At 59.6% G+C, this 14,354-nt stretch overlaps 3 protein-coding genes across 3 annotated transcripts; 1 reads left to right on the top strand and 2 right to left on the bottom strand.

Moving 5' to 3' along the window:
• Nucleotides 1–10: 10 nt before the first annotated feature.
• On the bottom strand, nucleotides 11–1,611 carry LOC113961629 (vacuolar protein sorting-associated protein 37C-like; the record flags this gene model as incomplete). The annotated part of the gene is made up of 4 exons (XM_027672049.1): nucleotides 1,563–1,611; nucleotides 1,121–1,241; nucleotides 425–529; nucleotides 11–358 (listed from the first exon to the last, which is right to left on the bottom strand). Coding segments are annotated over exons 3-4 (441 nt in total), but the record flags the coding sequence as incomplete, so codon positions are not given.
• Nucleotides 1,612–1,685: 74 nt separating this feature from the next.
• On the top strand, nucleotides 1,686–7,938 carry LOC113961631 (pepsin A-like). The gene is made up of 10 exons (XM_027672051.1): nucleotides 1,686–1,803; nucleotides 5,398–5,516; nucleotides 5,595–5,739; nucleotides 6,226–6,343; nucleotides 6,576–6,694; nucleotides 6,773–6,972; nucleotides 7,084–7,200; nucleotides 7,280–7,418; nucleotides 7,493–7,585; nucleotides 7,674–7,938. Exons 2-10 carry the CDS (start codon nucleotides 5,461–5,463, stop codon nucleotides 7,821–7,823), a joined length of 1,137 nt encoding a protein of 378 aa, XP_027527852.1. The 5' UTR covers nucleotides 1,686–1,803; nucleotides 5,398–5,460; the 3' UTR covers nucleotides 7,824–7,938.
• A 458-nt stretch (nucleotides 7,939–8,396) lies between these two features.
• On the bottom strand, nucleotides 8,397–13,979 carry LOC113961632 (von Willebrand factor C and EGF domain-containing protein-like; the record flags this gene model as incomplete). Its single annotated transcript, XM_027672052.1, has 20 exons — nucleotides 8,397–8,528; nucleotides 9,034–9,173; nucleotides 9,275–9,365; nucleotides 9,597–9,679; nucleotides 9,760–9,850; nucleotides 10,016–10,098; nucleotides 10,173–10,269; nucleotides 10,407–10,492; nucleotides 10,892–11,009; nucleotides 11,270–11,355; nucleotides 11,437–11,524; nucleotides 11,610–11,692; nucleotides 11,760–11,853; nucleotides 11,927–12,204; nucleotides 12,303–12,431; nucleotides 12,777–12,893; nucleotides 12,964–13,080; nucleotides 13,167–13,295; nucleotides 13,720–13,809; nucleotides 13,885–13,979. Coding segments are annotated over 20 exons (2,227 nt in total), but the record flags the coding sequence as incomplete, so codon positions are not given.
• Nucleotides 13,980–14,354: the final 375 nt, after the last annotated feature.

The raw sequence follows: 14,354 nt of genomic DNA, 5'->3' as shown, positions 1-14,354 counted from the left end.
AAAAAAAAACCATGGAAAAATCACGACCATCGGGAAAAACCAGCAGAGATCCCACAGGATCAGCCCTGGGAATCACTCGGGGAAGGAGGAAAACCCAAAAGGATCTCTCCTGGGAAAAAAGTGGGATCTTGGCTTTCTGGGAAGCAGAATCCTTCATTCCTGAGCCAGGATGATCCCAGGGCTCACCCAGCTTTTCCTTCTGCTCCCGGCACCTCCCGGCCAGTTCCTGCAGCTCCAGGTACTTCTTGGAGAGGTCGCTTCGTCCCGATTCCAGCGGCGCCTGGAATTTCAGGTTCTGCTCGGCCAAGCTCCGGTTGGAAGCCAAGGCCATTTCCCGCTCCAGCTGCAGCTCCTGCACCTGCGGAATTCGAGAAGTGATGCCGGGAACGGGACGAGGGAACCCCGGGGTGACCCCCCCACCAACCTCCTGTGATTCCAGAGCCAAGCGCTCGATTTCCTGGGAATCCTCCTGCAGCTCCCGGAGCTCCTCCACCGTCCTGTTCCTGAGTGTGTCCATCCTCCCGGATTCCTGGGACACGGAAAAGGAGGTGGATAAATCCCCCAATCCAGCTGTTTGTCCTTGCAGGGATTGAACTCCGGCTTTGTTAAACCTCCCAGAGCAGCACAGCGAGGGCAAAGCAACATTCCCACTAATTCCTCCTTCAGGAATGACTTTTTTCCACCTTCTCCCAGCTTTTCACAGCTTGTTTGGAAAGAATTTTGTGCATCCCAGAGGGTTTTGTCAAAGAAAAACCCACTCCCAGCCCTGACCAGCAAATTCCATCTGAATCTCTCCCCCATTTTCCAGATTCTGACTCATTCCAGGCTCCATCCCACCCCAGATTCCCGTCCTTCCAAGGAAAACTGGACCTGCTCCTATCCCACTGTTTCCAAAGGGTTGGAAAAGATCTTATGGATCATCCAGTTCCACCCTCTGACGTGGAAGGCAGTGAAACAACACAAAATCCAGGACTTCCCGTATTATATCTGCGATTTATCCTAAATATTCCAGGTTTTCCAATAATATGTAGGAATTATCCTGCGTTTGTGGCGCAAATTCCAAGAGCTGGGAGGGGATAATGCGGGAATGCCATAAAAAAACCAGGGACACCCCACAAACCTGTGCCGTCCTGATGGCTCCCGGCTCTTCTACCTCTTATCCAAGTGGAGCATCCCAAGGATTTCACCCCGGCAATGTCGCAAGAGCCTCAGGAATGTCTCAATCCATGATCCCGATAAACCTGTCCGAGGGGAAAACAGGGAATTGCGTCCCGCGCTGCAGGCGCGGGGCTTTCCCCCCGCACGGGAATCACCCGATTCAGGAGGTTTTTTGTCTCTTAACGAAATTTTATGGAGTTTAAACGGGAAAAACGGGAATGCCAGGAGCGGGAAAACTCAAGAATAGGCTCTGGGAAGCGCCCAACGGCGCTCAGCGGGGTGGAGGCGAAGCGCTGGGTGATTGCACGGCAGCAGCGAGCGGGAGCAGCCGCGTTAGCGCCGTTATGTCGCCGTTATTCCCGGTATTCCCGATATTTCCATTCCCGGCCCAGCCCCGGACTCACCGTAGACCCTCCGCCCGTCGCTACTTCCGGGTTCCGGCGCATACCGGAAATAGGCGGGGCCATTGCCGACAGCGAGGGGGGACGCGCCTCCTCCCCCCCGGGAGGCCGCGGGTGGTTCCTCCCGGCGCCGCCATGTTGGGGGGGGGCGGGATTGGGGAGCAATTTAATGGATTTTTTTCCTAATTAATCAATGTTTGGATGCCCAGGGGGCTCCTGCCGGGTCGTAGCCGCCCTAGGATTGATATCCTTCGTGGTATTGGGGTGGAGGAGCGCTGAGAGAGGTGAAGAAAGGGGTTTGGAGAAGGGACGTAGCATACTAGGGAGTGGGGTCGTATGGACACGGCGAGGGGTTTAGTGGGATTCTGGGAATAAATCCAGCCCTGTGAGGGTAGTAAAACACTGTGATGGATTTCCCAGGGAAGCCGTGCCTGCCCCATCCCTGGAAGTGCCCAAGGCCCGATTGGAACTGGTTTAGGAAAAACACACAGAGCTTAGCAACATCTCAAAAATCCAGATAACATCCCAAAAAGTTCCTATAATGGCGGGTTTTCCCAGCTGGAACCAAGAGATCAAAGCAAATCCCTTTGGAATACCTGGATTAGCCCCTCCTGGCATGAAACAGGGATATGTTTCCTAGAATGTACATGGAAGCTCCAATCCCATCACCTGAAACACGAATCCAAGCCCCACTTTTCCCAAATTAACTCCACATTCCCAAATCCCAGACAGGGATAAGGAATGGGGAGAGCAGCTCCTTCAGAAGACAGCAGAAGGTTGTTCCCAAAGTGCCCCCAGGATCCAGGAAAGGCACCTCTGATCCCACAAGTCACCTGAATAAATGGAATAAATGGGAATCACATGATCCCAAAAAATTCCGGTTGGATCAAGGACAACTTGTTCCCAGCGCGGCTGATAAACAGGTCAAACTCCCAATGTTATGGGAAAACAAAGGGACTCGACTTTCCAAAGGGAAAGAAGTGCTTTCTGGTCTTGTTTGGAGCAGTTTTCCAAACATGTGGAAAAGGTGGAAAATGTTTAGTTAACATTTGATATAAAAATTATGGATTGGGGAGAGGAAAAATCAAGATTTTTGCGGAATAAATGGGAAAATATCCATTTAATTGTTAACCAGCAATAAAAAATGGGATAAAGGGGTGTTTTGGAGAGCATATTCCCATAACCTGTTTATTAATATCCTTAATTCCCATTAACATAGTTCCACCTGGGATTCTTTTACATTAAAATTTAAGGATTAAGGATAAATTAAATTGTATTCAGATTTGCAAGGAATAAATGGGAAAATATCCGTTTAAATATGTTATCCAGCAATAAAAATTGGGATAATTTTTCCTTTTTAAAGGATATTCCCATTATTTTCTTATTAATCTCCCTAATTTCCATAAAAGATGGTTACATCTGGGTTTTGTCCCTTGGATTTTGTGTTAATCCCACCCAAAATCAGGTAGGAAAAGGTTATCTGAGGTCCCTGCCCGGCAGAATTCCATTCCCACAGGGAATGCCAAGATCCTTGATAACTTAATTCAATATTTTTAAGCAAATCCCGGAGATTTGCCTCCTCAGGAGCCTCAGAATTCCCTCCTTTCATCTGACAGCTCTGATAAAGCTCCGGGGTGATAAAGGGACAAGAAGAACTGGGAACAGGGCCTGGAAAACAAGTTTCCTTCCTGAATCCATTCCAAGATAAGCCCTGACTCCGTTAGGGGATTTTTTTGGGGGTAAAATTAAGGAAGTTCCCGGGCTTTTGATGTCCCAAAAGCTGGAAAATCCCGAAATATTGATTCAGAGGGTGGTTCCTGTGGGAGTTAAATCCATCCCAAGTGGCGTTTCCACTTTCAAACCAGGATTTTCTGGGAACAAACCTAAATTTTTTGGAGGGAGGGTTTGACCAGGAATCCCTGGCTGAATCAGGAATGGATCCAGATCCGGGTTTTTTTGGGTGCCCTCTGGTGCCAAGGAAAGCTGGGACAGGGAGGCCTCGGTCACCTGCTCCCAACCTAAAATCTCAGGTCCAGGATGGGTTATTCCAGGATCCCTGAATTTCCCCACCGAGGTTGGAAAAATCCCAATTTCTCCCTGAGGAAAAGCCATTTCACACCCTCAAAGGGGTTATTTTTCCATCCTCCCACCTTTTTATTCCTGATTTAATTAGTGGTGAACATTAATTCCCATTTTTTCCCCGTCCCTGAATCCCACAACTTCTTCCCACTGGGGATAAGGATTCATCCAAAAATCCAGCAGGATTTTGCCTCCTGCGGATGGGATTTACAACCAACTTGTCCTGAAACTTCCCATCCCTGGCAAAAACTTTCCATTGGAAAATCTGGAGTCCTGATCCCCTGGGATGGCAGCTCTGGGAATTAAGTGGATAAACAGCTCTGGGATAAGGGAATATTTTTGTATTCCCTCCTATTTTGGCCCAAAAACAGGGACAACTTGGAAGCTTCAAATTTACAGGGACACCTTTCACTAATCCAGGTTGCTCCAAGCCCTTTTCCAGCCTGGCCTTCGCCAGTTCCAGGGATGGGGCAGCCACAGCTTTCCTGGGAAATCCATTCCAGTGCTTCACCACCCTCACGGGGAAGGATTTATTCCCAATATCCCATTTAAATCGCCCCTTTTCCAGTTTGGAGCCATTCCCTCTTGTCCTGTCGCTCCATTCCCATTCCCAAAATCCCTCTCCTGCTCTCCTGGAGCCCCTTGAGGCACTGGAAGAGGCTCCAAGATTTCCCCGGAGCTTCTCTTCTCCAGGCTGGACAATTCCAGCTCTCCCAGCCTTTCCCATCCCTCGGATCACCTCCATGCCCTCCTCTGGCTTTGGTCCAAGACTTCCATGTCTTGCTTCCACTGGGATTTCATCCCTCTCACCCTTTCCTGGTGCTGCTGCAGAACTGGGACCAGCTGTGGGGTCAAAGTGGGAGCAGCCAGGGGAAGGTCCAGCTCCGGATGCCACTGGAATGCTGAAGGTCACTGGAGCTGGGCCGGGAATCTTGGCTTCCCTCACGGCACCACGTGGATCCTGGAACGGTCACCTTGTCCTGGAGGAGATCAAAGGCTCCCTAAGGCCAGAGCTGGAATTCTTCCCTTGGAATCAGCCCCATTCCCAGCTAGGAAGAACAAAAGAATCCGAGGATTTGGGCTGAATTCCAGGGGGGGGAGTGAAATGGATAAAGATCCAGGGGGATGTTGGGAGAAAAGGGATGAAGCAGCGGATTATCCTAGAGGAAAAAAGGAGGATGGGATGTGTTGGAGGGGTTTGGGAAGGAGAAGGGCTTGGCTGATTCCCAGAATGGAAAATCTGGAGCTGGCAGCCTGAAAATCTCGAATAGATTGGCTGGAGGAAAAAGCTCTGGAGAGACCTTGGAGCCCCTAAAGCAACTCCAGGAGAGATGGAGAGGGACCTTGGAAAAGGGCCTGGAATGATAGGACACACAGGGAATGGCTTCCCACTGCCAGAGGGTGGGTTTAGGTGGGATATTGGGAATGAAACCTTCCCTGTGAGGGTAACGAGGCCCTGGAATGGATCTCCCAGGAAAGCCTTGGCTGCCTCATCCCTGGTGAGCTGCAATCCAGGGATCAAACCCTCCAGCCGGGAGTTGGGGGCGATCCAGGGGACAAACCCAACCCCACATTCCCACCGGCTCCCAGCGCCTTCCCTCGGGACACCGGGAGCGCTTCCCTCCCATCCCAGTATCCCGACTTTACCTCTGGGAATAAGGGCTTGACATTCCCCCCCTCCCCGGCCACCTTCCTTAAGGACGTTGTGATAAGAATCCCGAGAACCGTTTGCTTTTCTTATCGGAGCCGCCGGCCAAACACGGGAGCCGGGATATAAGGAGCGGGAGCGGGAGTGGAGGCTCACATTCCCGGAGCTCCCACCATGAAGCTGCTCCTGCTCCTCTCCCTGGTGGTCCTGGCCCAGGGCCTGGGGACCAGGTGAGCACCAGGAAGGGCCCCCGTCCCAAAGGATGTGGGATGTGGGATGATCCCGGTGATGGATCCCGGTGTCCACAGGGTCCCCCTGAGGAAGATGAAGTCGCTGCGGGAGAGGCTGCGGGAGCAGGGATTGCTGGAGAGTTTCCTGGAGCAGAATCCCTATAACCTGGCTGATAAGTACTTCCCTGGGATCGCTGTGGAACCCCTGCAGAACTACATGGATGTGAGGGAATGGGATTGGGATTGGGGGGCCACGGGGGCCACTTCCCCTTTCCAATCCTGCTATCCTTTTTCCTATCCCTCTCTCCCCCTCCCACTCACCCCTTCCGCATCCTATTATCCCCTTCCCACTATTCCCTTCCCCACCTCACTATCCCCTCTCCATTATCCCCTTCCCCATCCTACTATCCCATTCCCACTATCCTCTTTTCAATCCCACTGTCCCCTTCCCAGTCCCACTGTCCCATTCCCACTATCCCCTTCTCAGTCCCACTATCCCTTTCCCTATCCCACTATCCCCTCCCCACTAACCACTTCCCCATCCCACTGTCCCCATTCCGCTCTCCCCTTCCCTATTCCACTATCCTCATTCCCATCCCATTACCCTCTTCCCACTGTCCCCTTCCCCATCCCACTATCTCATCCCACTATCCCCACCCCACTGTCCCCTTCCCAATCCCACTCTTCTTTTCCCATCCCGCTCCGACAGGACGAGTACTTCGGCACCATCTCCATCGGGACTCCAGCCCAGGAATTCACCGTTGTCTTCGACACCGGCTCTTCCAACCTTTGGGTTCCCTCTGTCTTCTGCTCCAGCCCAGCCTGCAGTAGGTGTCTGGAATGTGTCCGGAGCATGTCCGGAGTATGTCCAGGTGTCCGGAATGTCTCCGGGTGTCTGGAGCGTGTCTGGCAGCCCTGTGGCTTCTTGGACAATGGGGAATCCCCCAGGCCTTGGGAGCCAGGGATGGCTCTGCCCCCCCCTCTCCCAGGGACACTGAGGTGCCACCCTCATTCCCAATGGCCTCATTCCCGTGATTCCCTCCCTCCCGACCCTTTCAGGGAACCACAACCGCTTCAATCCCGCGGATTCCTCCACCTTCCTGAGCACCAACGACACCCTGTTCATCGCCTATGGCACGGGAAGCATGTCCGGAGTCCTGGGATACGACACCGTCAACGTAGGCCGCTCTGTCATTCCCATCTCGTGGGATCGGGGATCCTGGGAGGCCTGAGCCACACCTGTCTCCCTTTCCCAGGTCGCCGGGATCAATGTCCGGAACCAGATTTTCGGGCTGGCGGAGACGGAGCCGGGGGATTTCTTCTACTACACCCCCTTCGATGGAATCCTGGGATTGGCATTCCCGAGCATCGCCTCCTCCGGAGCCACCCCGGTCTTCGACAACATGATGATGGAAAGGCTCGTGGATCGGGATCTCTTCTCCGTCTACCTGAGCAGGTAAATCCCGGCCGGAGCTGCCGAAGAGTTCTCCCATTTCCCTCCCGCCGGTGCTGGTTTCCCAGTGGGAATGGCGGGGTGGGCAATCCCCGGACAGATCCCGCTTTTCAGGGATGGCCAAGCCGGAAGCTTTGTCCTGTTCGGCGCCATCGATCCCTTTTACACCACCAAAGGAATCTCCTGGATCCCGCTCTCTGCCGAGACCTACTGGCAGATCACCATGGACAGGTATTCCTGGGAAGCTCCGCAGCCGGTGTTTTTGGGGAATCCCAACCTCGAGAAGCTCACCCTGCATCCCTTTTTCCAGCGTCTCCATCAACGGGGCGGCGGCGGCCTGTGCCTCGGGATGCCAGGCCATCGTGGATACGGGAACATCCCTGCTGGCCATGCCCGTCCGAGCCTTCCAGATTGTCATGAGCGCCCTCGGCGCCAGCTCCAACGGCGAGGTGAGCCCTCGGGACGCTTCCCAGGATGTTTTTTCCCAGCTGGAATAGCCACTGACCCACCCTGTCCCCCCCAGATCAGCTGCCAGGCTGCCAAAAAACTACCCGACCTTGTATTCCATATCCACGGCCAAGCATTCCCGGTGCCGGCCAGAGCCTACGTGATACGGGTGAGCATCCCGCTGGGAATGGGGCTGGAATGACGCGGGGCGGGGATCCCACAGCCGGTGACCGCCTCGTTCCGTGTGCTCGGAGCAGAGCGGTGGGTTCTGCAGCCTGGGATTCCAAGGCATGGATACCCCCACGGAGGAGGGCGAGCTCTGGATCCTTGGGGATGTGTTTATCCGGGAATACTACGTCGTCTTCGACAGAGCCAACAACAAGGTGGGGCTGTCCCGGCTGCCCTGAGCCGGGATGGGGGATCCCGGCGGTTCCCAACTTGGGGGCTGCCAGGGATGTCCCTTTTCCCGCCGTTCCCAGCCCCTCCTGCCGCTCCCGAGGACAATAAAGGTGTGGAGAAGCCCCCCTGTGCCGTGTGTCTCTGGGAAGGGCGGGGCATTCCTGGGAATGGGGCGTGTCCCTGGACACCGGTGGGTGTCACCCTCACCTGCATCCCTGGGGACCTTTGTCCATGGAGACTCTCATCCATGTGGATCCCCATCCCTGGGGACCTTCCGGCCCTCAGGACCCTTCTCCCTGAGCACGCTCGTCCCTGGGGTCTTCCCAGCCTTGGGGACCCTCATCCATGGGGATCCCAGCAGGACACGTCCCCCCTGTCCCCAAATTCCAACCCCAGCACTTCCCTCCTCGTCCCGCAGAGGCCGCTCATCCCAAAATTCCCGCTGAGGACAAGCCCCGGGCTCCGCGTGTTCCCAAGCAGGAGGGGACAGGGAATAAATACCAGGATGAGTTTATTGGCGGGGGGGAGACAGTCGCCCCCCCTCCCCAGGGGCCTGATCCTGCAGACCCCCCCCCTCTTCCTCATCCTCCTCCTCCTCCCGGCACTCGGCACCTGGGGCTCTTCCCGCTGTCCGGTGGCACCGCGGCGGGATCCGCATTCCCGAGGGATCCCTGAGCCTCGGGGCCGGAGCAGCCCGTGGGATCTGGGGGGGGCTGCGGCCTCGGAGGGGGGGTCGAGGGGCACCGAGGGGTGTCCAGAGGGGCTCGGGGTGGTGGGAGGGGGATCCCCGGCATCCCAAATCCCGGGAAAGGGGCTGGGGGCCGCGGATGTGTTGGGAAGCAGGAGCTGGGCCAGGCGGGGGCGGGATTTGGGGAGATTGGGGTGGGAGGTGCCAGGCGGTGAATCTTTAGGGATTGGGGACTGGGAGGAGGATGGGGACAGGGAGGACGGGAATGAGGATGGGGCGTGGGAGAAGGAGGGGGATGAGGATGGGGACAGGGATTGGGAGGGGGATGAGGGTGGGAATGGGGCCAGGGATGAGCCTGGGGATGGAGACAGGGATGAGGATGGGGATGGGGATGAGGACGAGGGTGAGGATGGGGCCAGGGAGGAGAACGGGGACAAGGACTGGACCAGGGATGGGGCGAGGGCTAAGGATGGGGCGAGGGCTAATGATGGAGCCAGGGATAAGGATGGGGCCGGGGATAAGGATGGGGCCGGGGATAAGGATGGGGCCGGGGATAAGGATGGGGCCGGGGATAAGGATGGGGCCGGGGATAAGGATGGGGCCGGGGATAAGGATGGGGCCGGGGATGGGGCCAGGTCACTGCCCTGCAGCGGGAGCCGGACGTCTGTGGCTGGCACAGGGATGACTTTGGTCAGCCCCCGCCCCACCCCCGGGACCCCCAGCCTGGGGTGGGGGTCCCCCGAGTGCCAGGAGGTCTGGGAATCCCATTACCTGGGCAGGGTGGGCAGCAGGGAGCGGGAATCGCGGGGGGCTCGGAGCAGGAGTGGGGGCACGGCCGCTCCTCGCAGGTCACCTCCCCGAGCTGGCACGGGGGGGGACACGGTGGGTCAGCCGGGCCTGCCAACCCCCCCCCCCCGGGGCACAATGGCACCGGCACGGGCAGCCCGTGGGCACAGGGACCCCACGGACACGGGATATCCCATGGGCACAGGGTCCCCGCGGACATGGGCACCCCCGCAGGCACGGGGACCTACAGACCAGGGCACACTGTGAACCCCAAAGGGGTCCCCGCTGGTGTCCCCCCACCGCTCACCTTGCAGGCGCAGCGGGTGCAGGGCTGCCCCTCGGGGGTGAAGCTCTGCCCGTTCTCCACCTTCCTGCCGCGGTAGTTGCAGTCTGGGGGGTAGGGAGGGCTCGCTCAGGGGGCTCGGGGGGGGGGGGGGGGGGGGGCCCCCCCCCCCCCCCCCCCCCGTTACCGTCACAGACGGGGCAGCAGCGGCCCTCGGGGTGGAAGGGGTAGGAGCACACGATGGCACATTCCAGGGGCGAGCAGGCCACCGACCCCAGCTGCGAGAGACCGGAGAGACCCCGTTAGGAACCCCCGGCAACGCCCCCGGAGCTTTTTTTTTTTGTTTGTTTGTGTTTTTTTCCTGCAACGGAGTTAAAAATCCCGGGATCAGCCCGTGGAGCCGGAGCCCCGAAAGCTGCGGGGGTGCCCGGCCCTGCCCTCACCAGGCAGATGCAGCTGAGACACGGATCCAGCTCCGACGGGAAGGTCTCGTTGTTGGAGAACACCCGCCCCATGTAGGTGCAGCCTGCGGGCAGAGCGGCTCGCGTGGGGCCCCGGGCGGCTCGGAATTCCCGGGCGGGAATTCCAGAGCCTCCTCACCTGCGGAGCAGTCGGGGCAGCACTGCCCGGGGATCCGGATGGGATAGGGACAGGTCTCCAGGCATTCCGTGCGCCGGCAGCTCACGGAGCCGTCTGCCTGCGGGCGGGAACACCTCCACAGACACCTCGGCATTCCCGAACCCGCCGGGGGATCCGCGGGCATCCCGAGGGCGGGAATGGGGAGCGGGGACGGGGACGGGCAGCAGGAGGGAAGCAGAGCAGGTTCTCATTCACCTGGCAGATGCATAACTCACAGGGATCGCCCGGAGACCAGAGCTGTCCCACGGGAAACTGCACGCCGTTGTCCTCCAGGAAGCAACCTGGGGAGGCTCCCTGTGCCCAGCTGGCCCCTAAAACCCACCCTCCCCTACATTCCCCCCTCCCTGGGCCCGGGTATTCCCAGTTTTCCCCCCTCCCCATCCCCACGTATCCCATCCCCTCGGCCCCTGGGCTGTCCCCCCACATCCCTCTCTCCCCGTCCCTCGGATCCCACATGTCCCTCCATCCTGTCCTCACTGTCCCCCAGCTGTCCCCCACATCCCACCCTCTCCATCCCCAAATATCCCCACAGCCCTCCCACCTTTCCCGTTCCCAAGTGTCCCCCACATTCCAACCCCTTTTTTCCCCCCAGCTGTTCCCCACATCCCACCGTCCCTGTCTCCAGCTGACCCCCTTATCCCACCCTCCCCGTTCCCGGGTGTATCCCTATCCCGACTGACCGGCAGGGGCCGGAGGGTCCCGGCAGGAGGAGCAGCACTGCCCCGGGCGCAGGTGCCGCTGGTGCTGGGGGCAGTCCAGGATGGGACAGGGAGCGAAGGAACATTCCACCTCCCCACCCTGGGAACATGGGAATGTGTCACCGGATGTCCCCACATCCAGCCCCAGCCTCGAGAGAGCCGGGATACCCACAGCAGCTGCAGGGAAGCGCTGGAGCATCCCTGGGGACCCTCATTATTCTGAACCCCCATCCCTGTGGACCCTCGTCCATGGGGACCCTCCTCCCTGGGGTTCCCCAGCTTTGGGGACCCTCATTCCTGGGGTGTCCCATCCCTGGGGTTCCTCATTCCTCAGAATCCCCATCCCTGGGGCTTCCCCACCTGGCAGACGCAGGTAGTGCATCCGTCCCCATCCGGGCTGAACTGGGCCCCGTGTGCGTACGTGCGGCCCCGGAAACTGCACTGGGCTGGGAAAGACGGAGTCAGGAGGGCTGGGGATCCAAGTGTGGATCCTCCAGAACCCTCATCCCAGCCCGGGGGGGTCTCACCTGGATGGCAGGAGCAGCAGTCGGATGGAGAGGGGCTGGGGCAGGAGCCCGCGGGGCATTCCGGGGAAAGGCAGGAGACATTCCCGGCCTGTGGATGAAGGTGGGATGAGGGTCCCCAAGGCTGGGAGGTCCCCAGGGCTCCAGGGGAATTCTCCCGCCCCGATCCAGCTCACCAAGCAGATGCAGACGGAGCAATTCCCATCGGATGGGGAGAAGACATCGCCGTCTGCTCTGGCCACCCCCTCGTGGAGGCACCCTGTGATCCAGGGGGGATCAGGGAGGGATATCCTGGGAATTGCGGGGTCAGGGGGGCCGGGACTCACCTGTGCAGGTGGGGCAGCATCCCCCGGCCGGAGCGGGAAGCGGGTGGGAGCAGGGAATGGAGCAGCTCATGGCGTCACACAGGACTCGTCCCTCCTGCCGGGACACACGTGGCTTATCCCAGGCTGGGATGGTGCCGAGGGAAGGCGTGGGATGGTGGGATTCTCACCTGGCAGGTGCAGCTCCGGCATCCTGGCTCTGTCCAGTGAGCCCCGGGCTCCCGGGAAACCCCACGGTGCCGACAGCGAGGGGACGGTGGGATGGAGGTACCGGGAGACAGGGACGGAGAAGAGGGTGGGAATTGGGTCCCGGGAGCTGCCACAGGGATGTGGGGAGAGGGGGAGCCCCTCGGAAGCAGGTGGGAGCCAGGAGGGAGCAGGACGAGGGTGGGCGGGTGCTGCAGGGATTGCAGGATGGGTGACGGGGCCAGGATGGATTTGGGATACCCTGGGAAGGAATTCAGGAAGGAAGAGACATCACTTGGGGTAGGCAAGGAGTGGGAGCATCCTGCTCCACTCTCCCAGCCCGGAGAAGGACACGGGTACCTTCGCAGGACACCCTGTCCGTGCTGAGCCGGTATCCGGGGCGGCAGGAGCAGCGGAAGCTCCCGGGAATGTTGTGGCAGCTGTGCTGGCAGGAGCGGCGCGTTCCCGGCCGCCGGCATTCATCCACATCTGCAGGAAAAGGGAATGTGGCAGGAGGTGCCGCACCCCAGAATGTGACCCAGGAAGGAGCCCAGAGTGCCAGGATGTGCCCCCAGCACGGCCCAGGCAGGGACAGGGATAAAGTGGCAGCAGTGGGATCGTGGGCTCATGGACAATTGCGTCCCTTGGGATTCAGGGCATGGAGAGGGATGAGGGTCTGGCACAGTGCTCAGGGGCTCATGGCCACCTGCATCCCCTGGGATGCATGGCATGGGGAGGGAAGGGGGTCTGGTGTGGTGTCCACAGGCTCATGGCCACCTGCATCCCCTGGGGATTCATGTCCTGGAGCAGGAAGGGCCCCATCCCAGCACTCACCCAGGCAGGAATGCCGGTTCCCGTGGAGTTGGTATCCGGGCCGGCAGGAGCAGCGGTAGCTCCCGACGCTGTTCTCGCAGCGGTGCTGGCACGGCGTGGCCTGGCACTCGTCCATGTCTGGGAGGGGGGTGGGATGAGGGTCAGGATCCCTCGGCATTCCCGGCCTCCCCTCCGGCCCCCTGCGCACCGCGGCAGCTGCGCCGATCCGTGGAGAGCTCCCGGCCAGAGCCGCACTGGCACACGAATCCGCCCTCTGTGTTCACGCACAGCCCCTCACAGGCCCCGCTCTGGCACTCATCGATGTCTGGGGGGAACACCGGGAATGCCTGGATTTGGGATGTGGGACCTTCGGATGCCCGCTCCCACTGGGATATTGCTGTTCCCGCTCACCGGTGCAGCGGACACCGTTGGGAGTCTCCACCATGGAGAAGCCGACGGGACACACGCGGGCGACCTCCTGGCACCCGCCGTGGTTACAGGACAGGTCACAGCCGTACTCCCCACATGTTCCCGGTGGATCTGGGGGGTGGATGTGGGGTCAACCAGGCACCGGGGACACCCCGGGAGCACCCAGCTCCCACCCTGATCCATGGATGCCTCAGGGATGGGGACAGTGCTTGGAATGCTGCAAGGGGAGGGGACAAGGAGCAGCAGGCCCTGCCAGGATGGGGCCACCTCCATCCCTTGGGATTCGGGGCATGGAGAGGGAAGGGGGTCTGGCACATGGCCACCTCCATCTCCTGGGATAAGTGGTGTGGAGAGGGAAGGGAGTTTGGCACAGTATTCACAGGATCATGGCCGCCTCCATCCCTTGGAATTTCAGGCCTGGAGAGGGAAGGGGGTCTGGCACGGTGCCCCCTGGCACGGATGCAGGGCACGGAGAGGGAAGGGGGTCCAGCCTGACGTCCATGGACTCACAGCCCCCCCATCCCTTGGGATTTACCTGGGCAGGTGATTCTCTGCTCCCCATCCGGGCACAGGCAGAGGTTGGGAGCGACGCAGGAGCCGCCGCCACAGCCGAAGGAGCAGAGCGCTGCGGGAATGGGAACAGGAGCTGTGGGAAAGGGACCGGGGACCCCCACCCACCCCCCCGGCTTCCCCTACTCACGCAGGGTGCACTTCCCACTGCCTGGGGACAGCATCCAGCCGGGACAACATCCGCTGCCGGAGCCCAGGAAGCAAACGTGGGGCCCCCCGCGGCGCCTGTGGGACACCGGAGCCTGAGGCCACCCTATCCCCATCCCTCCCGGATGGAGCCAAGGGTCTGGGAATGCCAGGACATGCCCGTGGGAAGCAGAGCATGGCTTGGATCAGGAGGAGGCAGGAATGGCAGGGGGCCGGGGGCAGAGGGATCCCAAAAGAAGGTGAGACAGGGAGGGAGGTTTGTGGCCCAGTCATCCCAAATATCCCAGTCCGGGCAGCAGGACAGGGATGCAGGGAGAAGGACAGGGATGAGGGAAGAAGGACAGGTATGTGGAGAGCAGCATGGGGATGTGGGGAGCAGGACAGGGATGATGGAAACAGGGCAGGCATGCGGGGAGCAGGACAGGGATATGGGGAGAAGGACGGGATGCGGGG

Source organism: Neopelma chrysocephalum, unplaced genomic scaffold, assembly GCF_003984885.1.
Source record: "Neopelma chrysocephalum unplaced genomic scaffold, ASM398488v2 Primary Assembly neopelma1_97361, whole genome shotgun sequence".
NCBI classification, from domain to species: Eukaryota; Metazoa; Chordata; class Aves; order Passeriformes; family Pipridae; genus Neopelma; species Neopelma chrysocephalum.
The sequence above is the reverse complement of the archived record's forward strand: the minus strand, read 5'-3'. Positions and strand labels throughout refer to the sequence as shown.